This window comes from Sphaeramia orbicularis, chromosome 15 (genome assembly GCF_902148855.1).
Source record: "Sphaeramia orbicularis chromosome 15, fSphaOr1.1, whole genome shotgun sequence".
NCBI lineage: Eukaryota > Metazoa > Chordata > Actinopteri > Kurtiformes > Apogonidae > Sphaeramia > Sphaeramia orbicularis.
The window spans coordinates 22,806,410-22,833,585 of record NC_043971.1 but is presented as its reverse complement, the minus strand read 5'-3'; the positions used below and the strand labels follow the sequence as shown (position 1 = coordinate 22,833,585).

General features: G+C 39.1%; 1 protein-coding gene across 43 annotated transcripts in view; it reads right to left on the bottom strand.

The window, feature by feature from the left end:
* Positions 1-27,176, bottom strand: part of LOC115434544 (neurexin-1a) — a 283,978-nt gene that overhangs the window by 128,068 nt on the left and 128,734 nt on the right. For 33 of the 43 annotated variants that reach the window (XM_030156529.1, XM_030156535.1, XM_030156539.1 and 30 more), the window contains 7 exons: positions 26,442-26,883; positions 20,127-20,510; positions 9,398-9,601; positions 7,415-7,441; positions 2,416-2,538; positions 1,426-1,807; positions 27-217 (listed from right to left, as the gene is read on the bottom strand). In XM_030156529.1, coding sequence (XP_030012389.1) covers positions 27-217; positions 1,426-1,807; positions 2,416-2,538; positions 7,415-7,441; positions 9,398-9,601; positions 20,127-20,510; positions 26,442-26,883 — 1,753 coding nt within the window. The remainder of the gene's footprint in view (positions 1-26; positions 218-1,425; positions 1,808-2,415; positions 2,539-7,414; positions 7,442-9,397; positions 9,602-20,126; positions 20,511-26,441; positions 26,884-27,176) is intronic. The other 10 variants (XM_030156541.1, XM_030156546.1, XM_030156558.1 and 7 more) reach the window with 1 other exon arrangement.

Sequence of the window (27,176 nt, the reverse complement as noted above, 5' to 3'; positions counted from 1 at the left end):
ATAAAAATAATCCTGTTCCTACGTACCCTTCAAGTCCAGGTTTTTGGCTCCCGTGGTAGTCTGGGTGGTGATCTTGGTGTCAATCTTGACGGTGTGAAGGTTATTGGTGTCTCTGGAGATTATGACGTTGTGCCAGTGGTTGTCGTTCAGAGGTTTGTTCGAGTTACCTTTGATCAAGTGGGCTCCATTTCCCAGGTCGGACACATAGTGTAGGTACCTGGAATCACAACATGATTGGATATAACTATGGTAAACCTCTAATCACCTCAACAATAGGCATCATCAAAATACCCTTTAAAGAAACCATTGTAGTCCAATAATGTGCTCCTTTTACAGTCCTGGATTTCTCAGTCAAGTTAGAAAAAGAATACAACCAATTTTGAAAAACAGTCGAGAAGTTTTATGGATGTCTGAAAATGGAGCAAAAGCATGTTTGTGTGTCTTTAAATAATAACAGATATGAGAATATCAGGCAGTGCAGCTGTCTGAAATGAACGACATAACTGGCAGGTTGCAGATTTAACAAAGGTTTTGGGCTGCCCGTAATGAATTGGTCTTAAAGTCTTTGGTTTAAGGGCATTTTTTGATTTGCATGCTCATTTCAATTAAAATGCGTGGCTTTAATGTTAGCACATTGGAATAATACGTTAACTTCAGGCATTACTTAAAAGAAGGTCATTCTATAGCTGCATTTTAGCAAGAAGAAATCCACCCGTGTGTAGTTGATTCCCTTTTATGTTGGGTATTTGTTGTGCCTTCATAAAGATTAAGAAGAACAATAATAGCCAAAAGCTCTTTCAGTAAATACTCTGGCATAGTGATGATAAGAAAAGAATTTGAATTCACATAGTCATAAGGCATAAAGAGCTGTCAAGAATTATATTCTGTTTGGAAACTGTCATATAGCATGAAGCGCTACATTATTAAAATTATAATCCATTTATATGGAGATTTGCACATAAACATCTTGCTACACTAATAAAGTTACTATAAAAGTAATTCAACATAGTTTACAGTCTTCTGCTTTTCACATTAACTTGTCTCGGTGGCAGGTCGGTGTGCCCTACAAATCAGGTAATATGCATGTAAAGGGAGTTGTGCAGCACGAGTCAGACAGCAAGCTGACAAAAACACCCACACCGAATTATAATGCGTTTACAGGAATCCCCTCAAGATTATATAAAGAGCGCCTGCAACATTTTTTCACAAGGCATCTGTGGGCAGACTAGAAAAAACACATCTACCAATAAATGTGAAATCAAATCCACTAAAATGAAGAAGTGCTGCTATAAATGTCACAAAATCCCAAATAAAATGGTTAAATAAAGAACCACTCTGATATAGCTGATGGTTTGTGGGTGGAAGTAGATCTGTTTCATACAGTATATGAGGTTAAAATATCCTTCCTGTGCATGATTCACTCACCCTTTGACCAACTCTACCACGATGAAGTCATTCCCATCTCCACTGTTGAACAGGATTAGACCATCAGAAGAGGTGGTTTTGAACTGAAAGAAAAGGTGCATGGAGTAGTAGGCCTGTAGAGTAGTGAGGGTCACATAGCTGGAGCGCGACTTGAAGGTGACAGGGTCTGCAATGATGTTCTTGAAGCCAATCATGGCATTGAGTTCACAGTAATCAATGTCACCGTTTTTACAGAGGTCTATGTAGGCCATGCCATTGAAGGAGAGGCTCTGGATGTGGCCAATGAAGTTGGACGGCACCATGGACATGAAGCGCTTCTCTGTCACAATACCCGTCTCAATGTTATGGAACTCCAGTTGTGTGTGGTCACCTGCCATTTGACCTTTGATCAGCAGAATGGGGAAGGAAAGAAGGCGTTATTGGAAGAAAGAGATTGTTTGAGGGACAGTGCACTGAAGGTCACCATAGGATATAAGTCTACAACTACCATCTGTTATTACATTTAGAAACAGTATTTAACACATAAAATGCAAAACATTTATTCTATTTCTTGAGTATTTTGGTGTTTTTTGTTGTTTCTTGTTATAAATTACACAACTTTGCAGAAAAATTCCACACAGATGTTCAAGAAACAGCAGATAATCTATTAAACATAATGGAAAACCCCCACCCATAATATCAGCGACAGTCCATCTAAACTGTTTTGTTTATAAAATCATCATATCGGAATCATCTGTAACAAAAATAACTTCATTAGAGGGCCACATGATGAATTTACATTATGTTTTCTAAAACAGAGGTAGTCATTTAGAAGAAAAACTGAGCTACTACACATTAATCATATTAAATAAGGGAATACAGATCAGAATTTAGAGCTCTGGTTCATCTATAATAAAGCTTGTGTCTTACCTAGAATATGTAAGTCCAGTAAATATTAGGATGACTATGAGTTTATTAGAGAAAAACAGTTCAATGGATAATGTGAAGTACCTTCCACGGCTGGCAGATCATCTACGGTCAGTTTCAAACTCTTGCCCCTCCTGAACACGCGAACTGTGTGCCATTCATTATCATTCAGATTCTGACCCGCAAAAATAGTCTCGGGACCTTTGCCTGCAGGACAGTCCAGACAGCGGTTAACACACATGCATGCAGACACAGCAAGTACATTTCAGAGACAGAGAGTGGGAAATCGAAGGGAGGACAGAGTGAGTGAGTAAAGTAGTTTGACAGAGGCAGAAAACATTAAGGTAAATTTGGTTAATGGTCCATAAAAAGACATCATTCTGACTTGCATTTGCTGCACTGATCGCACCATTAGATAGGGCATCAAATTTCTGAATTCTCACCGAACACCATTTTTCTCAAACCCTGTATAGGGAGGCAGTAATCAGGATGTCACATTATTATTACCAACAGTATTAACACTAACTGCAGTAAATGTATGACAGCTGTGGTTTTAGTTAAGATAAAATAAATAGGGACATATTAGACTTTTAAATTCAGCGGCTGTAAGAAATACTTGTGAGAGATGCCATTCCTATCTTGCCACTTGGTGGCAGCAAATAACTACCAAAAAGCTACAACAGCAGAAGGCACTTGACAGCTGAGCATCACTCTCCATCTTGTTTACCTTTCAACCATACAACCCTGCTTTCAATTTCTCTTATGTCCATCACATAACAGTTAAATACTGATGTAGAAGGAATTGCTTGTGTAAAGGAAATGCTGTGCTGGACAGTGAAAAGAAGTACTTAAAAGGAAAAAAAAAAAAGAGAGAAGCTGATATCCCTTGAAATCTTGCCACACAAAAGTAAAAGAAATGCAGAGTGTGATTTTGATCAAAACCCTTGGAAATAAATGGGTGATTTTTCTAGTAAAATCAAAAGTAGCTGATACAGTTCAGTAAAACACACTATTTCTAATGATTCACTCCTGGAAGTGCTTTCATTATATCCATGAATAACACCAAATGACCACTGACCTTCTCAAGAGTTATGTAATAACCATACCAAAAATAAGTTTTTACTTGCTTTAAAATTGCTTCCTAAAACAATGCATGAGTAGTGTCATTATTAAAGCACCAATAGGTGTCACACTGAACCACAGAGCCAAAAACCTCCAGGACTCATGGATTCATGTTTAGAATCACAGATTATTCAGATCAACTTCACCAAATCTCTTTGAACTCATGAACAGGAAAAAAAAAAAAAAATCTCTCTATGATGCACCTCTGAATTTAGAACTTCCAACATTAGTCCAATTGGGCCAAGGCATTATTTTTTCATGCAACCTTTGCTTTAGCACAGCTTGAATGTCTATATAGCAGTGATGTTCTCCTGCTGTGCACATATAACTAAACAGGCCAATGAGGGTGTACCACTGTGACAGCATTAAAATCCACAGGGCCTGGAAACCTTGCCCACTGTGGGAAGCATTTCAGATGGGTGCCAGGTTCATTCCCCTGAATCCATTTATGGCTATTTATTTCCTCCTTTTCTGCAATCTTCAAAGCTCCGATGCAATGTGTATGCAAATCTGGGTGTGCCAAAGTACTGGGACACATTCAATCTCAGAGGCACAGTTCTGCTTTGTAAGCACTAAACACCGGGGCAGGATTGAAACCAGACGACTGGCGAGGGATTAAGGAGGAGAGATATGAAATAATGGGATGGAGTTGGACTTGAAAAGTATGCTTGATCTTTGCCTTCCATCATCCTGTCCTTGTTGCTCTCCAAGGAGTAAAGAAAAGGAAGGGAAAAGGAGGTCAATCGCATTAAGCAGTACATTCCTGCACAACAGTCACTACTGTACAGCCTGCATTTACGCCTGTAGTGCAGTCTGTGTGTGTCCTAGCCACCAGCTGCTGGCCAGACATTAAGGGCCTTTAGTCCACTGTCTGTCTTGTCCAGTGCTCTCAAGTGCCCTCAGTGATGGTGATCTATCTGCACTGATGGATCTACAGTGATCTCTCCCTGCCTCACTGACTTTAGGCCCAGGGGAACAGTGTGGCACAGGGCAGCATGAGAAGATGTGATTATCCAGTCAATCAGCTCTGGCTGGCTGGATGACAGGCCAGATACTGGTGCCGCTTGCCCCGACACTGTGAATCACCCAGGTGGAGGAAAGAGGGACTCGCTGACCAAGCAGCAGGCCACTGCTGCTCGATTACTGTCAAAACACACATCAAAGCCAGCGCACATGGCAAGGACAGCTTAGCAAGCATGTTAGGTGACCTGCTTGTCCAATCAATGCCTTGCTACCTGAAAAGCCAATAGCTAAATGTTCAACCAAGCACAGGTTAAATACTGTTTGTACAATAAATGATAGCAATTTATACCTATCTGTTGCTTAAAGTTATTTGCATGTATATTTTCTGCTCTCTATCTCTACCAGAAGAGTTTAACAATCTAAGTTCAATAGCACAAGTTAAATTCGTACCATGATATTACTCATGCATACAGATGTAATGTGCATGTAAACACTTTTCCTGAAGCTCTGTCACTCCTAATAAATTAAAAGTGAAAGACTGATGTGTGGATAGGATTAATTGCGAGAGAAAAGCTGCCTTAAGATGTTACCACAGAAGGTCACTGAAAGAATAAGTACACAAATGCACCCTCATCACAGCATGCTAGCTACACTGTAAACTGTGATTATCCTGCAGTTCAGCTTAATGAATAATAGAGTAACAAAATGGGAGATAAAAAAACTCAATCTGTCACAAGATATTTTTAGTTCATATTTTTAGTTTGTTGTCATTCAGTGGCTGTTAACAGTGTTTAAGTCGAAGTGGCAGTGTTTTCTTCAGACAGCTCCGGGCAGCCCCAGGGAGCCTAGGTCCCTAATTGACAGTGATGTGTTCTTTGAGTTGGTGCTGAAATTCTTCATCCACCAAGCTGACCGGAGCTGCAGCGCCTGACAAGACACATTAATTAACACAGAAAAAAAGAGGACAAAAATAACACAGAGGAAAAAAAAAAAAATAACAACCTAGAAAAAAAAAAATCATTAAACGCTAACTCTTCGTGGAGTGGAAAAGCACTGGCTTAACACACTTTCCAAGAACTTCAATTAAACATTCTCCTCTGACACAATTAGGTCTGGATCTAAAAGACAAAAATGCATGTTTATTTTATATATATATTTTTTTTTAATTTTCCTGGTTTATTTAAACATAATCTTTCTTTTTAACATGACCATAAATGCTGATTGAATGAAGATAATCTGAATAGGAGCTTAATGATCAGGAGAAAACATAAAGCATCAGCTAATTCTAGCAATTCTGGAAATACAGCATTAGTGATGAAATACAATAGCTTTTTTGCACATTGGAGAATAATGCACATAAATTGCATTCATGCCTGCAAGTATACAGTATGTAACCTACATATACAGAATGCAAACACAGTTCTTTAAAACTACACGTAATTACCATATAGATCTGGTCTATATAGTAATTATATGTCCTGCATTCTCTCACAGCTGATGGGAAATAATACACACAGCTTTGTACCTCAGAGTTCAATATAAGCATATTTTTACAGTTATTATTTATCAGTCTTATTATAATTGTCTTCTTTATCTTTTAATTTTAAAATAAGAGCGCTGAAATGAAAAGGACAGTAGGATTGACAGATATTGGTGAGGAGAAACAACCAAGAAATATAATATCAAGCAACTGAGCTTTTTTTTTTTTTTTTAGTCATATATAGTATTAGAACATGAGCAACCAATCAGTGTTTGTACTATCATCATAAACCAAGAATGACCTTTTAAAGTATTCAGAAAGGGAATTAGAGCTCAGAGCTTTTTATTTGCATACACAAACAAGGGATGCAATCCAAGATGCATGAACAATGCTATTTAGCATTTAGAAAGGTGTTAAGAAGGAGCTGTCTCACAGCAGCATGTCTAGAGGTCACATCATGTGATTCTGCATGGGGGTGTTTATTGTCTCTGATTCTCACCAGGCAATGACCTTCAAATACGGACTACACAAAGAGATCCAACACTCATGTTTTCAGAGAAAACTGTTTGTTCCTGTATACAGTCTGTGACACTGGCACTCTATTACAGAGACGTGTACAGATAGCCTAAACTGTCTCATTTCTATTGGTATTTACTGATACTGAGAGTTTGTCTGTCACTTCAGAATCATTAAACAGGAAGAAGGCTCATGTATTATGACTCCAGAGAAGTAATTATTAATTCATCACTGTTCCTGAATAATAAATGTCAGGGATATTTACCTCCCAAAATATTGCAATGTAACCTCTTTGTTGAAACGCACACACAGACACACAACCGCACATATCCACTATGAATCCCACAACAAGATCTATTCTCTCTCTCCCTCCCTCTTCATCCTTTTCTTTCTGCTCTATGAGGCAGGTTAATGAGAATAATAAAATCACACTCTGTATTTCCTCTGTGCCTAGAATGGCCTCATCAATTTACAACCAGCGTGAAATACTGAAGAAGAAAAGAAACAAAAAAAAAAAAAAATGCGGGGGGGGGGGGGGGGGGGGGCAAGGAAATCATGCATGTCTAAAATACCTGTGTTTCCGTTAGGTGCGTTTTATATCAGCCTGAATTATTGGTGAAAAGGTTCATTAATTTGAAACAATGTGTAGAATCACAGCTGAACGCCATATTTAGGTTTGTCATTAATTCAAGCCTCCCTCCATCTCCTCCCTGATACTCATTATTCTCATAGACAGCTGATGCTCTCAACACCACCATGCATTTCTTATAGCTTTTGGAATTGGTGTGATAAAATATAATGTCTATGTCGATGCAAGGTGCAAGTCAGATAAATTTCAGTGCACTGATTGAATTCTGATTGCAATAGCTTTAGGATATTTGAACGTTAGGTTTATATGAGGGCTGTATAAAATAAACTGCAAACGTGGTTGCTATGAAACAACACTTTTAGCCAGAAACACCAAGAGTTAGAATAGAAGAAGAAATGTGAACAATAACTTACTGGTGGTACAGTTAATCCTGATACAATCTAGATGGGGAAGAATAGATGAGAGATAAATTCATCTTTCAACGATACAGCTGCAGACATCATTAAAGCATACAGTCCACCCCTCTGGGGACACACACACGGACACTTCCCGTCCTCTGATGCTCTTACACATGGCCTCAGGCTACAGCAAGCTGGTAAAAGCTCAAAGCTGTGCCAACAGAGCCCGGCATGTGTACAAGAATACACTTTGTGATGATGTAGGAAAAAATCAACTCTGCTTTTTTAAAATTTTAATTGAATTTCATCACATTTTTCTTCTGTGTTTATCTATGTAGCCAAACATATAGCATATGTTACATGTTATGAAGCTAGAGAGCATCAGATTTTGGTCAGAGTCAGACAGAGCCAGTAGAGAGGAATTCCTGTCTTCTATCTCTATGTCTCAGGTTTCTTTCCATCTGTGTATCTATGTATTGATCTGCCAATACATGGTGATATATTACCAGGGTGTCTTTCCTCATCTGTATGTTGTCATATTCACTAAAACATGTTGCAAAAGTTAACTTTACAAGAGATGGATGACACATCTAATGTTTTATTATTCCCACTGTCCTTACAAGTGCTATGACTGTTACTAGCAGTGGTGAAGAATTGCTAAATAAAAGTAGTCAAGCAGTGTACATTACTTGTGTAGTTTTTATTTCAGTTAAGCTATGAAGCAGTTCCATTTGGAATTACTGGGAAACAGAGTACCTATTTCTATTTCAATTTCTTTCTGTTTCCTTCGACTTCGCTAGCGTTGTGCTCAGAGAAAGGTGACCCAGATCACACCCCTCCCCTCCATCCCATTTGGCCCTGCCTGTCGTGTGTTGTCAACCACAGCAGAAAAGTGGTCGCAAACAGCCAGAGACCAACACAAGCCTAGCCTTACAGGGAATGCTCTGCACTTGAAGGAGGGATAAGGAAGACAGACTTCAAGGGCCAGGGACAAGCTCAAAGAGTCTCAGATGTGTCAAAGATGATTCAATAGAAAACGAAACACGATGACTTGTTGTTTAATCAGAGGGCATCTTTTAGTAGCCACAAAGATCTGACTTGTCAGCCCTGTCAGTGTGTGGCGCTGTTGTCTTCCATGTTAAAGGACATGATTCCTTTTAGTTGTCAGCAAACACTGACTATCTACTTTGTATGCACGGCTAAACGGCTGCGCTTAGGGAGCCCATTTCTGTTTAGCCAGTGGAAAGGCGAAATAGATGGCTATCATTTGTGCAGCATTGCTCTGTTTGAGATATATCAAACTTTTCATAAGCATCACTGGATCCTTTCCTGAGAAAATATCCACATATAAACACTCACATATATAAAAGGGGCTGTGCAGCTTTCATTTTGTCCTCAATTTACTTCCTTTTTTCCATAGCAGTAGGTGTGTGTGTGTGTGTGTGTGTGTGTGTGTGTGGGGGGGGGGGGGGGGCATGTCTACACATACTCTTTCATCTACAGAGGAATTAAGAGGTTCCTCATCTGTTTGATAGCAGAAAGTATGTGTGTATATATATATATATATATATATATATATATATATATATATATATATATATATATACGCACGCACACACACACACACACACATACATATATATGGAAACTGAAGAGCACCGGGAAAGAATAAACCGGAGTGTGTAAGACTAAGGAAAACTCCCTATTAAACAAAACACACTTAAGGTTGCTGATCTGAGGTCAGGTGATGTATGGGGCAGCGAGCATTCCCTGCTTGGAAATGGCATTTGTGTGCTCAACTGGCAGTGAGCGGAGAGCCGCAGACTCTTGCCATTGAAAGTCTTAACACCATCTCCTTCTATTCAACATACATATAACATGGGGTGTAAATATTTGAAGTATGCGTGTATGCTGTCATGTGCATTTGAAAGTGTTATCAAGCTTAATTTGTGTTTATTGGACTTTGCTGCTGCAGTCAGTGTATGTCCGAGGCGTTACCTAGATTTACAGTCAGGCGGACACGGCCGCTCTCAAGCTCTAGACGCAGGGTGTCAGTAGAGTCCCGGGAAGTAGTGGCGATCAGGATGCCATAGGCTCGCTGGGAGCGGAAGCGCAGCGACACATCCTCGGCCTCTGTGTGCATTACCAACGGCAGCTGGATCTTCATAAACTTACTGCCATCATAGCTAAGGATGGTCGCCTCTGTAAATAGAATAAGGAGGAAAACAAGATGAGTGATCAGTAAGATGGAGTGCAGCAGTTTTACGGCAGACCAATAACCAATACTGTCAGTTCAGGTTTAAATGATATCCTACTTGAGGATGTAATTTAGTGTAGTGACTTTCAATCTTGATGAAAGAAATACATTGGGGGCGAAAGATATTAAGCTGTGAATATGTATTCAAATGCAGCTCTGTGATTTGGAGGTCACCCAACACACAGTGAGAAATCCTATTATATAGAGTATGTCTGGTAGACGGATGTATTCAGCTTCTACTACAGCAATATTAGCTCTGTGCTGAGCAAGACTGGAAGCATGAACGGAATTCTCATCTAACGCTCAGTCCATTCATAGAAAGGTGATTCAGTCTGAGGATGACAGGAAAAATATCTTATACAGAAATGTTCTTAGACATGCTTGTCAGAGAAGTGCATGCCTGGTTTATTAGGAAAGCTAACTGTCTTAAATACCTCAACAATCCAAAATCAAGTTATGTCTTCTAAGGCATCCAACAATTACATAATAGAATCATACACAGTAAATTATTTGGTCAGTGTGAAATTTGCTGTATAAGTAACTGTTTTGCTATGCCACCAAATTAGTCTGTACAAGAGTGTTTTGACAGAAGAATTCACATGTCCTCATCTGACAACTATGCAAACTCTGTCCTGAGTCTGAGTCGTGTTCTTTGTAGCAGGTTTTGTGTTGGCCTTCATCAGTAAAAGCAAAGTGAGGAAGCAGGTGAATGAGGAGAGAACAGTAAAAAAAAAAAAAAAAAAAACTCAAAAGGCAATGATCACATCATGATAACAAACCCATTCCACAATACATCCTGACAGTGTTAATGTTCTCCTACAGAACAAGCCACAATGTTTAAATCTGTAATATAATCATGACAAACTACAAAAGGACAAATTGATATTGACTGAGGAAAAAACAGAAACGGCGAGTGAACTGTAATAGTTTGTGGACCTTGAATATTGAGCTTCTGCTCAGGGTGACTGCATTTACTCAAAGCATTAGGCAGCCGTCTGGAGAAATGTTGGGGAGATTGTTTAACGCCGGCAGGAGATTGTAACAGTATTTCCGGTAGTGTAACTAAACCATAACCCAATAACAAAGCTATTACTGCAGCTGCAGTGCTGAGACAGATAGAGGCTGAGTTGGAGGGAAGGGAGATGGAGAGTGGTGGGGTGATAGGGTACCAATGTACACACACCACCTCATCACCACTTCCTCGTCACACAGAGCCAATGTCACATCCATCCCCTGGGATGACTCCGTCACATTCCTCACCCAAATCCAATTTCTCCACGCCCTCCTGGGGTATGCCGCAGATGACAGGGGCATGTGACAAACGAGTTCTCAGTGCTAAACTGTCTGCTTCCTGCCAGGCAGCTAAAGCAAAGAGCTGCATTTGGAAACTGTTAGCAGATGCCAGGAAAAATAGAGCAACTGTTCAGACTTTTAATACTTGCAAAATGTTTTTCCTACTGATATCAGGGTTTTCCCTGACATTATAAGACTCAGGTGCTTCGTCTAAGCATTTTTGTGCAGCCTGAACCAAAAGCAGAAAAACTATGCAGAGATTTCTCAAATACACTGGAGAGGAAATGATATCACATTAGAGTGATGTAAGACAGTGTTTTTGGAGGTTTGTTACAATACATCTAATATACGTCCAATTGGACATGTTGACAATATCAAATATAATTTTTCAATGGGTAAATATATCAATTTTACAGACAGAACTGCATTGTGTATTTAAACCCATTAATGATGATTCAGTGACTTCAGAAGTTTCAGCACTAAAAGTTGGTTAAGTGTATATGAAAGTTTTGCTTCCACAAAGGAAATAAAGTTATTATGGCTGAAAAACAAGTTCAAATCATGTTCAGACAATTTTACTGCATAATTAAACAAAGACACAACCTGTCAAACAGTCAAAGATTACACCTGTCACAGACAATGAGCTGAGAAAGAACACAGCAGTAATTTTGCTCAACCAATAACTATGCATAGGCATCAAAACTCTGTATTAAACATTCTGGGACCAAATTATTAAAGATCAGAGTATTGATAGCTCCACCATTATTGGTTTTCCTTAAACACTACTTGAAAGAAATAGAAAAATAGGTCTTTTATGTATCACAGAAATGTAAAAGTAACTTTCTCAGTAGTCATTCATCTTTAATGCATTTTTGCAATTTTCAAGAGGAGACAGGGGCCATTGTTCAATGAGACCTAAACGTGATAGTGGCCATTTCACTTGAGGACACAAGTTCAACAAGTCTTTTGCATATTTAGGCAGAAACTAGGGCTGGGCGATAAAACAATAACAATATATATCGCAAAATAACTTTTCCTCAATAGAAATATGAGACATGCTCGACACAATTTCATTTTATTTGTCCATGCTTTGACAGACATAAGAACAGCCAATCATAATTAAGTAGCACTGCACCAAACAAATCACGTTAGAGCCATGTCAAGTTAGGTTGACGTACACAGCACAAGTGTAAGAGCAGTCACAGCCCACACGCTAATGTTTGGGCTGCAGCTACAATACACAATAACAAAACCATGTCTATTATAGTGGTCAGTTGAAAACAATGCTGGTGTACTTAACTACTAAAGAATACTGATTATATATTAATTATATAGGCCCACAATATGAATGAAAAAATTAAGCAAATAATTCTGTTCTCAATTTTAACTGAAACCCAATAGACTGAGTGAAAGAACAGAGAGGAATACTGTTAAAGTATCGGATTGATAAGCAGTATCAATAAGAGTAGGAGTACAATACCCATCCCTACTGGTGACTAAATATTTCTCACACAATGACCCAATGGCCCCTATCCAGCACCTAATCACCAAAACCCTATATTTACCCTAAAGGAGCGATATTTTGCTTTTTTAAAATGAAATTATGCATTTTAAAACATTTCCCTGTGGTCTACATAAACTGTAAATGCTATGCTTGGGTCTGAATTCTTCATTAATTCAAATCCACAGGTCCATCTTCAACCCTATTTCTGAGTAATGACACCAGAGCGGTCGTTTTGAGCGCTGGCCCTTTAAATGCACATGAGCCATTTCACACCCCACCCCTCTGCTCTGTCCCGTTCAGCCACTGGTGTTTGTTAATACAACCAACAACTGAACATTTTAGGTAGTCGGCTGAAAGTTTGGATATATTTTCAGTTTTTTACTACCACCGCTGCTGCTGACAAACAATTATGGTATACTTGGAGAAAAGTTCATTGGAAGTCTTGACCTTATATGTGCAAAGGTCGTGACGTAACTAGTTATAGATACAAAAAATTAAGAAGGAATTAAAATGGGTTGTAGAAATCTACTAGATTTTTGCCGAAATGAATATAAAGATAGCTTTGCTGCACCTGGAGGGTTTAAATTCAAACTTTTTTTTACTATTAGGGTCCAAATACACAAATAAATGTACCAAAGACTAATAAAAGTGGGTTTAACAAAATATGACCCCTTTAATATTATCATTCACACCCAACTACTACTGATCAGGTGTATGTCACATCTTTGAGTGTGAAAATTATTAATACCAATCAACAAGTGACAGATCTGTGTGGTCCACAGCAGATACAATTAATCACAAGTAGAGCTAATTTTGCATTTCACTCAAGATGTCACCACCTTAGATTTATAGAAGGTGTTGTCTAAAGTTCAATAAATAAATCCAAATAGGTGTGAAAATATGGAACCTGACATATGAAGAAACCATTACCTAATGCAAAGTGAACACCTGTCAGAAATTCAATCCTGGAGGCCCAGTCATTTTTAATGGCACTCTCAGGTTTAATATCAAAATAAATTGAAAGGACCCAGTCTGGTTCTTCTTTTGGAACCCAACAGGAGGTTGTAAGAAAAGACATGGAGTATACCAGAGCAAACCAAGCATTCATTTTTCTTTTTTTTTTTTTGTCTTGTAAAACACAATGTAATGTTGTAACTTCATTTTCTGATTTTCCAAGAAGCAGACCAGGGGACCCTCTTTCAGAAAAGTAACAAATAATGCTGTTCTACTAACAAGGCGGAAGTAATGGCAGAAAGAAATCAAGTTCTTCCTCCATTCTCCCCCAAGCAGAACAGTCTCTGCAGGAAGGGAGAGCTGTCAGCTGCATGTCACAGGATTGTGATGTTCCACAGTACCAGGGCATCAGGCCCAATCCAATTCAGAATTTGCCGGAAAACAACTGCTAAAGGCTTTGAGAAAATGTATGTTCAACAACCATAATAAACAGGAATAAATGGCTGAGAGAAATCATAAATAATTCAAAGCTGCTCGTGTCTTCTTCACTGCAGCTTTCTTAGAGTATCTCAGTGCACACAATCTAAGAAACAGACTTGCTGCTCAATATGTGACAGCAACCTGCCAACTGAATAGATACATACAGGCAAGGAAACTACTCTCAATACAAAAAGAGACACATAGTATTGTACTGGGTCAACTTCACCTCTCCTGCTTCAAATCTGCTTCTATTGTCATATGGCAACTCATTACGGACTACAGTAAATGAGAGCAAAGCTAAAAAAAGTGGATCAGTGTGTCCATTAGAGGGGAAGAATCCGCAACATCAGCTATTACTGTCAGGAACACATCGGATAGCCAAGACGGTAAAGATTTAAAATGTACGGATTAGGTTTTTCCAGCCCATTGAGACTATTAAAAGAGAATTACTGCTTGGTTTAATGATTTACAAGTTCATTTTCAGTGTCTTCCCGACGCGCTATCAAGAATTCTAAGCAAGAACTGTCATAGAATGCATCTTTTTACAGCTTAGTTTAACACTGCATTTTGATAAAGCTGAATATTTCATATTAGTTTACATACTAAAAATAAACATGCCATTTTACTCTGTATTTAGTTTCTAGCCAGTGCTACAGTCCACAGTGCAGCGTGTTCTTATATACCCAGAGAATCAAGCCTAGTACACCCACAACCGCAATTTCCATTTTTTTTCCCAACACATTTTCTGTGCATCTGTGTAAATTGCTTGAGGGTGTGAGACAACCAGTTCTCTCTAATTTGTGACTACATTCAAGTGTGGTGAATGGTGACTAACACACTGTGCACTGTCAAAGGGCATGGCTAAAATATATTTTAATGCTAAAATTCAGCCATATTTGCCTTTAAGGGCATTTCACAATTACGCAATAACATTCTGCACCTCTTGGCTTTAGCCTCGGCTCAATGGCAAAGCTTTATGCTCTGAAAAGCAATAAATGTGCTCAAAGAACTAGTTTATCTATAGTTTAATTTGCATAACAGTTTTATGCTATTATATTCTGTGGAAAAAAAAAAAAAACACTGGGTAAACAGCTAATAGTGTTGTGGAAAGTAAAACGTTGACTGTTGCAAATCTCTGCTTACATGTGCATACGTCAGCAAGTTATATGTATCTCTGTGTCCGGTGCATGTGGGGTATAGTGAGTATACTTGTGTATTGATCTGTGTATTGACTTTCAGCATCTATCTTTATTCATTAAGTATGTGGAGGTAAACATCTTTCTGCATCTGTCATGTAAAATAATGCAGGTGCTGTCACTGCTGAAATCCAGCATGTCATATCTCATTAGGGAATAAGTGCATGTGTTACAGCACACCTACTATGCCATATGGGAGGCTGCCTTAGTCTCACACTGCAAGACTAATATTTGGGCTAATTAGCAACTGGAGGAACAATGAAGGGGAAGACATTTGGGATGCAAGGGGGAAAATTGCTTTGTCTGCTTAATTAAAATCTCTCAAAATAGGGCGAACAGTTCCATGGTTCTTTTCCGAAGCTCCACCTCCTGTTCCTTCCACGGCTTGTCGCCCTCCTCCTCCACCATATGCAGTAGCTGTATTTTGCCACCGGGTGGTACACCATGCATGGATAAGTGAGAGCTGGGGTAATTCTTTTGACAGCTCCTCGGCCTGCTGGTGCCTGCTTCATCCTACCAGTGCAGAGGCAATCTGGAGCCATCAAAACAGCTGGCAGCACGCCAGGGCCCATCCTCCGTACCACTGCTCCCACTCACACTCTCGCCGATGCCAGTCTCGTACACAGAGCAGAGACACTCAGAAAACAAGAGAGTTGGACAGAGGAGCAAAGATGCAAGATGCTCGAGTTAGTAGGAAATGGTGGTGGCGGTGGGGAGTGCATACAGGAGGAAACCTTTCAATGCGTCAAAAAACATTCAGTACTTCCTGTAAAGTTGTTTCAAATGCAGGCCAGCATGTTTTCTGCTTTTGTTTTCAGATAAAGTGGATTATAATCTATCTGGATAAGTAATTATCTTCCTGCAGTGAAACAATCTGTATCCCATGCTCACTCCACCTCCCTCATGTACTATGCCCTAATTCCTGTCAACTCATTGGCTAAAATGGTAGTGCACATGTGGAAAATCAGAGCAGTGTAAACCATCAGAGATGGAGGAGATTCATTTCCCCTCTATCATTTCCTTTTTTCCCCTTTTCCTTCTAAATTACATATTACTTTTGTCTGAATATACTACTACACAGATAATTATACACTCCATTCACAGGACTTCATAGCATCTAACTAGACTAATGACACACTCATGAGGACTAAACAACCTGCATTTGCAGCAGCTGCAGAAACAGGAACTACTCTACATCTGTCTGGTATTTGGTTTTTGTCTTAAAGTTGTGAAAAACATGTATTGTTTACTTTGTGTTGTAAATCACACTTTATATGAAAAGTCTATATTTTTCATAATTTGTGCTACACTTGGTGTCCTTCCACATGGGAGCACACAGGAAATTTGCACAAATGCCAACAGACACAACCACAGAGGGGCGTGAACATTAGACAGAACCAGGAGCTAACACACAAACAATTTATAACCAATCTATCATCTGTACTTGTACCATGATAAGATTACATCTACTGGGATAGAACTTTTTGTCTACATAGCCATCCCTTTCTTAACAATATTTGCTCAAATAGTTGCCATGGCCTTTATTCACTTCTGCTGCAGAGACCTTTATTTGACTCAGCCTTACATTAGAGTCAGGCTTTTACTTCTAATTCCCTCTGTTAATTAACAGGAAATGGTCATATTTAGAACAAAACCTAATTTTCATCCACTCCCCTTTGTAATGTGAAAAGTACTGCACCTGCAGTGCACCTTAACACAAATGCAACACTTCCTAACCATTTGAAAAATAAAAAGACACCTCGTTGATCTGTTGATAGTAATCACTTATTGCTTCACATAACTTTTATTGTGTTAATATTGTCCTGTTGTGCTTGTAACAAATGACAGTTTTGCTGAAAAAGCAAATACACACCTGCAGTGACTGAAATCACACTCTTCAGGTGAGGGATTTAGAGCAACAAAGCGTTGAAAACACTTGCATTTAGTTGAATGTATTAAACTATGTGCCTAACTACAGACACACTGCACAGCAGACAAAGGAAGTATAGCGTTTTTTCTTTTTTTTTTTTTTACTCAACTTATAATTGGCACCTGGTATCTAGGCTATGTGAGGAACACAGATATATAGTATACTTTTCTGCTACAACTTGGCATCTCAAAACCATGACCCATATATACTCCACATGTCATAATAAAAATCATTTAGGCAAGAGTCTTTTTCAAAGCATGTGTCTTTAGTTCAGAGTAGAATGACAGGCACATGTAGAAATGACAAGTGTAATTGCGTGGGATGTGTTTCATCCCAACTGGAGGTAATTTTTTTCATATGAGAGAACCTCATTTCAGCTGTTCTTTATGTACAGATGCATCATTCTGTGATAACAATGTCACATGCTTCGACACTTTTTGACATTTGTCTTGATTGTGCATATGCTGTTTTCACTCACTTGCAGCTACTTCTCCTATGGGAATTTAAAATAAAAAGTCTCTATATAGAACATACACATCATCATTTGAATACTAGCTTTAATTTATAGGGATTAATATGGACACTATCAGGAGCAATACATTAGTGTTGATATGATATTTACCATAAGCTTGCAGAATGCATTTATTTATGCATAAATACCCACTTCAGCTGATGCATTTGGTTATTAATTATTTATGAGTACAAAATAAACATGACTTTCTTTTATTACTCCAGATCCTATAGACTCCACCAGTTAATATTGTACATTTCTGAATGAACTATACATAAACATAATTATTACGCCATCGGATTATGTACAATAAGCCTGAAATTCAAATTTTACTCAATAAATAATTGACTTACACAGTGCTTATAATATTAAGAACTGAAGCATTTGGCTGGCACTTGTCTTAATGGGGCTGGATTTTAATCAGAGAGGTCAAAGAGCAATCTGTTGGTCAAAGGGGCCAATGAGCTAATGCTGAACAGACAGAAAAGGGGAAAGTCTGCTGAGCTTTGCATTCACTGCAACACAAACAAATAAATCCTCATAATTTAGTGAGCACAGGAATATGCTCATGACTACAGAAGCTTATATTTTCTGCAACATTTCAGACACTGTAAAAACAAATGCAGTACAGCATATGCAGTGGTGTGTTAAAGCAGCGGGACCATAACTCTGCCAATATAATATATACACTACTGGCAATGCTATTTAATTTGCACTATAAATAGTATATATAGTAGTATATATATATATATACATATATACAGGGTGACACAAAAAATGGGAACTTTTTAACAATCCAATAAAACCAAGAGTGATGGAAGAAAATATTTTATTCATAGTAATTGAAACCTTAAAACATGCCATTTAAGAAACAATGATGGAATTTTCATTTTTTAAAAATCACTTCCTGTAGATGACGTCCTCCTGTACGAATGCGTTCTTGAAATCTGCTGTTGAGATACCTCATTGACCGCTGCAACATCTCAGCTGGGATACTGTGATACTGTGTCTCTTCAAAGTTATTAATCCAACATTTTATCGCGTGTTTTGATGGAACAGCACCATGACGTCCTAAGTTGTAAAAACGTCGGACCTCCCTCTGCGCAGCTGTCAAACTATCACCGTTTTTATAAAACATTTTTATGGCTAACACACGCTGTTGCCCGTTCCACTGATCCATGGTTACTAAAATGGGGGTGTGTTTACTTGCTCAAGGTCACTGTCTCGTAGTGCTGCCACTTACTCATGTCTGCCAATACGCACTTCAAAAATTCCCGTTTTTTTGAGTCACCCTGTATGTGTATATATATATATATATATATATATATATGTAGTCAGACCTAGAGCAAGGGCTGTAGAATACATAATATTTGCCATTAAACTGCTTTGGGCCTTTTCAGAATTCCGTGCAGCCACAGCAGCAAGATGCAGTGAAGCCGTTTTCATATTTGTTGCTGCTGCGGCCATAATGCGGTTGCGTGGAATTCCGAAAAGGCCCAAGTGACGGTTTAGTTTCGGGGTGGAATGTAAACAAAAGGACTATTTGTGATGGAGTCAACTTCAAAGTTGTTCACCGTGAGGGAAGTGATTCAGGTGCAGAATCACGGAAAGACTAACGAATCCATGATACTTAGGCTATCACTCAGTTTTTACAGATTTGATGAAAAATTGGTGACAAGCATCATACGCATCTTTAATGGCACTGAACACTGGAATACATAATAAAACATGCATCTCTGTTTGCCTTTTAGGCTCAGTAAACACAAATTGCACATACGATAAATAACTTAAATGCAATGCACAGTTTCTAACATACACAAGAAAATTACTGATTCTGGTGAGTGTGACTGAAAGTTACACACTCCAAGATGAAAGGGCACCTAAAATGGGAAATTATGTGAAAATGGGACATTTAGCTGATTTTACACAGGTGAATGTAGACAGTTAAGAACATTAGCTCAGTTAGCTCAAATAACTACAATAAGGCACTTCTATAACTGTGTGAGGCCTATACACAAATGTTTAAGAACAGTGTTACAAGAGTACACTCTCTAACAGTCACCTCTCCTATCATCCCCTCTCTGGAGTGGGGGATATGTATTCTGGACCAGGTCTGGTCATGAGTGAATGGTTTGATGAGCCAAATGGTTAGCAGAAGACAGCCAATTTACAGGCTAGTGTGCATGGTAGACGTGACTGGTCGTGTCTCTGTGGCGCATCAGTCACTTGCCACTCAGTATAGTCTAACATCAGCCAGTCAACATGCTCCGTACTTCCACTCATTCTGTCTGACGTTTCTTCTGTCCACCTCGACATGCACAGCTTCTTTCCTGTCTTATTGTAGTTTGTTGTTTGAGAGCTCTTGGCGTTCAACCATCAGCTGATAGATTGAAAACACCATCTACAGGCTGTTGTCTGTTTGACTCTTCTCAATGTGAACTTGACAACATTATAGATACTATATCTATAGTAGGTGAAATTCTTTTTACTTTCTACACTTTTCTCAAAAGACAAAGCATTTCATGGTTTATATAAGTGTGTCACTCGGTACGTGACATAATTTCTAAAGAGCGTGACAGATAAATGTAAGAAAACATCCTACCTCTTTCACAGGAGCGACCCAGGTATCCAGATCCAGAGCAGTCACACACATAGCGGTTCCAGCCCTCTCTACAGATCCCATTATTTTGGCAGGGGTTGCTCAAGCACTGTTTCGGAGGCTCCTTAGAGCAGGAGGGCTTGACCCCGGCAGCTTTCTGGATCTCAGCCAAGCGACGGACATCCTTGCTCTGTCCGTCAATGAACAGATCCCGAATGCAGCCCACGTAGCCGTAGTTGAGCAGTGCTGTCCACACCTCGGTGGGGAACACCAGGCCCATTTTGTTCTCTGGCAGACCCCCGAGGTAGAGATTGTCATCTAAGTCCAGGATCTCACTTTCTCCGGGGGCTGTGTAGGCAGTTCGGAGGGTGTTGATAGAGATGGTACCTAAAAAGGTGAAAAACATGGGTTTTAAGCATTTTTCCCCTTTCTTGGGGTAGATAATATCTTACATGAAGTCAAAATTCAATTAATGCGACCAATGTTGCAATGGTGACATCATCTTTTCTGTACCAATCAAACATTTTCCCTTAAGTCTACAAAGTATAATTTGTTGTTCAGGTCATTTCTGTAGCACCATTACACCTCATCTGTAAGTATTTGTTCCTAAATAAATTAACCTTTACAAAAAATGCAGGTCCTGTGATTTAGATAATGCACTTTCAAAATAATTAAAATTAATTGGTCAGCCCTATTATTGTGTAATTTCCCAAATGTACAAAACCACTGATGACTGCAGATGCCATCCTGTTACACCAATATGGAGAGAAGACCCACTTAAACATGGTTTGATGAAGAAATTAGCGTAATTAGTGTTATCCATCTAGACAGGGGCAGGATTTTCTTACTTTAGAATGACTGATGAGTGTTGATAAGACACATTAATCACAGGACGGCCAGTCTATTAGTAGCCTAATCTGGGATCCCTAAGAGTATCCTCTCCATTTTCCATGGATTCCCATAATAAATCTCCTTTATCTATAAAGCAGTGGTCATAAAAAAGAAAGAAGAGGAAAAGAAAAATTGGTGCCCCCTCTATCATTTCTGCCCACAAAAAAACAACAACAAAAAAAACATTGTAGCCATCTTTCTGAACTTGATTAACGGACTGCAGGCATTTTTTTTTTCGTCCTGTCTCTCCTTCTGTTTTCCTCTCTAACACATAAACCTGCAATGAAAGTTTGTGTGTTTCCCCGCCATGATTTATCGCTCTCATTCAGGTTTAATTCTCGATCTGGAGCACGGTAAACAACAGTGGACATGACTGGACTGTAAAGCTGGGAAAAGGAAGGCCTTACTGTGGGACTCAGACCGGGTGATTAATTTGTATATGGATCTGTTACTCTCAGTGCAGGAGCCATTGTGGATCTTTAATTAATGGTGGCTGCCTTCACTGCCCACATCCTCGTCCAGTAATCTATATACCATGCAGCTGAAGATCCGCACAGGCCACTGCCTGGGGAGAGTGACAGAGAAATAGACAGCTAAGGATGCTCGAAAATAAAATTGCCATAACTTCATAATTTGCATTTTGAGTGGCAGATGCATGCCATGGCAGATATGAAGGAGCCATTAGCTGATTGCCTTGGGCTAAATGGAAGAGTCCTAACCGTTTGTATGTGGAAAGAGAGCATAGCTTTTAAGTTCCTCCTTTGCTCAAACTATTAATGTTGAAAAACAAGCCTTAAGACATGAATGAATTTTCAAAAACGATTTGCCTGGAACATTTGAGAAACAGATTAAACACTGAATGAGGCTTTTACTTTTCAATGCAACCACCATTAGCATACATGAATGTGTATATCACAATTTAGTAGACAAATTAAAAATCCCATTCGTTAATTTTTGGTCCCTTTTCATTGTGTTTTTCTTCACATATTTCACAGTCTTAAATCCTACGAGTAATCTTATTTTTAGTTGTGTATAGCCAAGGTGAGACACTCGTTCTGCGAAAAATGCTTGAGAGAGACAGCTAAGGGCCTAGTGCACAATGATTAACCTGGTCTCACTAACATGTTCCAGCTCTTTTCTCAGGGTCTTGGCCCCAGGCATCTGTTCCAGCACTTTCCTGCCGCCACCCACTGCCCCGACTCTTTCCAGCCGCAGCTGTTGTGACTTCCAAGCTTTGCACACTTGGCAAGGGCCACCCGTCACGCAGCCAGAACAGCTCCCTTCAGGTTATAGCTAACGAGCTCACTACATCAAACTCATTAGCGAGGAAACTTTTCTCAGAGAAGAACAGGTGCCGGGCTAAAACATTGGTGCGGTCAGCAGGATTTGTGATGGAGGCGTCGACAATACAGTTTTGTGTAAAAGTATAACATTTAGAGCTCACACCGATCAGCTTTGACTTGACATATTGCTATAAAATATGCCACGGTTGTGATTTACATTGCGTTTTTTTCTTAGAATGTAAAATTCTCTGGCCTTACCACCTAAACGACATCACGATATGTCATGGTTCTATACTTGAGTCTTATTACCGTTATAAATAGTGAACAAGGATGCTGTAAGTCAACAGTAAGCATGTCTGTCTAAATTGATGTAAGTGGGAGACAAGAGAAGGATGTCAGCATCTTTCAGGCATCTGTTTAGAGTGCTCTGCTCACTTGTCACAGTCCTGTAAGGAAGTGTGTAAACACAGTCAAGCTATGTTAAGTCAGAAGGCACTATACAATCCCATGGGGACATGTGCCATCACCAAGCAGCAAAAGAAACATAGCACACATACACAGATTGTAAGCTCGCCTATGTTTGGAACATTATTTATAGCCAAAAGGGGTATGGGAAGTGCCTCTGTGAATGTTACTGAGCATAAAAGAGGAGGAGATGGATTCAGAACAAGATGGGAACATGGAGATAAAGATGTCTAGAAAAGAGATGAGGGAGGAGTATATGATGACTGATAAGAAGGCAGATGAGGGAACACTGCAGCAAATAATATCTTGAGAAGCAAGTGCGGGATGTACAGTATGAGAGAGTCGATCAAAATAGTAATGCAGGCAAAAATAACTGATGAAGAAGATCAGCATTAACAAAAAAAACCCCAAAAAACTTCAAAACATTTGGACCACATTTCTGTATCTCCTTTCATGGTCAAACCAGTGAGTGGTACTCTATCATCAAACCTGAAGGTAGGGGTCCAAAAGACAGCTCAGGTGTCTCACACTTTCTGCATCAGCAGCCAGGCTCAACTTGGCATGATGTCCCCTAACCCTACTCACACATCCCCAAAACATGTTAGACAGGGGATTACTACAATCCAGTTAGGGCGATACGGCCAAATCTCTCTATGTGATTGGATTCTCTGAAGAGAGAGAAGCCTGCGAGTGGGATACGAGGATTGGGGCATATGTTGTCTACGTGTGCATGTGTGTTTGTGTACAGTAAGTGTGTGAAGTAGTAGTGTGTGTGAGTGAGCAGGAAGCGGGGCTACAACTGAGCAATGTCCATGGAATGTCTCTGATGAGTGACCCAAGGCACTCCCAGCCAGAAGACCTCACTTAAAAGCAGAGTGTCTCTTAGCGTCACTAATGCATTGAGGTTAGAAGATGCCGTCTGAGAGCAGGAGTCCATTTACAGGCTTTCTTCCTGCAGGAAGAGCCAGTTAAACTAAATAGGCCAGGGATCATTATACACCATTGTCGTGGCTGCAGTAAGTGTTGCACATGGATGGCTGCAGAAAATTATGTCGGGTGGTTGCATTGCACTTTTTTTTTTTTTGTTTTGAGTGATGTGCTTGGTGGCATGTATTAATAAAACATCTGACACACAGATTAAAAGCCTAGCATACCATACGTTTCATGATTTTCTAAAAGGATTAGTGAATTATTTTTCTATGTTTTCAAACAACCCCCATTTGATCAAGTATTCAGAAGTATAGCGTAAGAGCATAGTAGTGTTTAATGGCCTTTCAGAGGTCCAGCATTATTGGACCATTATGTTGTTTAAATATGATTGTTAAAGCAGGAATTGAAGCTCACTACAGCTCTCACTGGTGACATTACATGCATACACTTTAGAAAAAAAACATTCTTTGGTTTAAAAAAAAAAAGAACCTGTTAATTGTCTAAAAAACTGTAAAATGTCTGTCATTTCTCCATAAACTCACTATTTCTTCATTTCACAAATCTCTTAATCAGCTCAACTCCTACCCAAATATCAATGTGTGGGAAAACCAAATATAAAACCTCCATTTAGATATGCTATTGTGAACGTTTTTATATCACTTTATTTGTACAAATCTGCAATTTAATGCACGATTAAAAATACATGCGTCCTGTGGGAATGGAAATTGCACAAAGCCTCTTCAGTACAAAGGAACTGCCGAAATTCTAACGCTTCCATTTGAGGAGCACAGCACACATCATTACACACTGCAAACAACAGTGCCTTGTGCAGTTCTTTGGACATTTCCCGATTCAAGATTTAAGATCTGCATATTTGTTAAGTTTAAGTGGATTTAATTTAAAGGCTGAGTAAATCCAGAGTATCTCTGGTAAATCTAAAAATTGCTGTTTAACTTAAACAGTTGGTGGACTACGTATCTACATTTTAGTTTAGTTTTTTTTTTTTTTTTTTTACTCTTCTGACATGTGAAGTCATCAGATTTCATAGAACATTTTATGTTGTCTTTACACTTCAGTATAAGTGTTGATGTCTTAGATATGAGAAAGAGAAAAAAGTTATTCTGAAATGTCATTAGTGCACAGCTCAGCATAGCACTGTGCAGTAACTATCTCAGTCCTGGGAGAGACCACCTCCTGTTTCCATGGAAACTTAGGCAGGGTAGACAGAGTGAACAGCGAGTAGAGAGCTCAGCTAACAAAAAAACAGGTTCGATAGCTTTTGTGCATGTGTGTGTCAGTGTGTGCATGTACATGCTGTATGTAAGTATGTGGGGGTGGATGATAGGAGGTTACAGACAGATAATGAACACAATCTAATTTACCAAGGCAGTGTTCTTATAGTTCTGGCCAACCATAACTAAATGTTATAGATTAATGATATTTGAGAATTCACCCACTGCTTTTTCTTCAACACTTTAACTATAAGCCATAATAATATTATTCAGTCTAGTGTAATTTTATGTATTCTATATATTACTGAATTCAGCGACTATAGGAGTTGAAATGTATTCAGTTAAATCACAACAGAGGAGAATTCTCAGAGACTAAAGCACTGATTGTAGTATTCAGATTCACATGAATGGACTGCGCTGCAATTTTAACATTGTACAAGTATATAACTCTATTTTAAATTGTAATCTGGTATTGCTTTCGGGGGGTAATGAAACAGTTAATCTAATTTCCACCTCTTGAGATGGAGTGGAAAACATGGTCAGGGGGTATATCTAATTTGCAGCATGACATTGCAAGGCCTTGGCTCTAAGCATACACTAACAAATTGCTGCTTAGATAAGCAAATCAACAGGGACCAGAGCAGTGCAACCCGGGGCTTAGAGGACACAGCGGGAGAGGGGGCAAAGTTATTTTGTGGTGAACTGAACTGAGTGTCTGGAATCATGACATATGACACATAGGAAAGACCCCATTTGAGTTCAGGTTACCACCATTAGAGATTGTTTTTTCACTTTAAACACCGATTACAATGAACAACAAGGGCAAACAATAAAGCATTTTCAACACAGGTAGGATGCAGACTCAGCCTTGGTAAGGAAATATTTTCTTTTAGAGAAGCTCACTGTGACCCCACAGTAGTATTTTTGTCATGGTTAAATAATTTATCTAGAGCTGGTGCAGTTTCTGCTGAAGGTTGTATGTGTTAAGCTGAGAGATGAGCCTGTGGTAGACATTCAGACACCAGACGGCAGTTGATCCTACATACATGCAAACACTGTGGTAACAATTACATCTAACACCTGCCTGGTGCACTTATTTATGTGAAGAGTACATATAGAAATTGTCTTAACTTTTAAATTGGAAGAATGACAAACCCCCCTTCTTTGACAGATGGATATGTGATGTCATGTTTTTCCTTAAAACAGAAAAGATTAGATACATATTGAATGGATCAATGGGGAAGTTTAATGTGGTATGGAAACCTTTTATTTCTTATGGAGAACAGCTGACAATGCACCTTGACTCTGGTTAATGTGTGCTGTGTACAAAGTGATTGGGTAATTACATAGTGGAACCTTTTACATTTATTTATTTATTGTGGCATCTTATACCTCTGTTATATGTCTCAGTGTGTGTCTCACTTTTTGTATGTTTGAAAGACTGAATATGAAGAAAAATGCATTGATCATAAATAAATAAATAAATAAATAAATAAATAAATGGTGTTAAGAGTTACCTGATCGTCCGTCTCGCTGAAAGTCCACATGGTACCACTCTCCATCGTTCACTTTCTTATTGACTGCCTTGGTCTTTGTGGTTCCTGAGCCCATGTCCAACAGCAGGTACAGGTGTCCATCCAGCATCTCAATGGCAAAGAAGTCCACTTTGAGAGTCTGTGGACTCTTGGCATCCTTTGACTGCTGCTTGGGCTTGCCATGGCTAAAGAGGAGAAGGCCGTTGGGCTCCGTAGTGCGGAAGTCAAAGGAAATGGAACCAGTCTTCTTAGCGTTCCACTTGTTGAGGATGATATAAGACTCTGGCGTCTCAAATGTAATGGGGTCCAGAGTGGCCACGTTTTCACACTTGAAGGCCACAGTACCGTGGATCTTCATCTTAGGATCTCCCTGTTTTGCCAGCCGGGACAGCTCAAGCCTTACATCATTGTTTTTGTACACAACCTGATTAGAGGACAGAAAAAAGGTCATTTAAAATCAGATATTCATATGTTATTGCATCTTCCATCTCTTTGCAGACTCTAATTAGTCTTGATCATAAAAAATTTAATAAATATATTTCATGAGTGTAGACCTGCATAACTGAAAATGTCAATTATCCATGTGACATTTCACCCCCTCAGAACAGTGTCATAAACAGGGTTCACACGACTAACTCCTCGGTAATCTTTTTCACACTGCACCTATGCGTGAGGAACTGTGTTTACGTGGCACCAAATGTCAGTCACATCACTTTG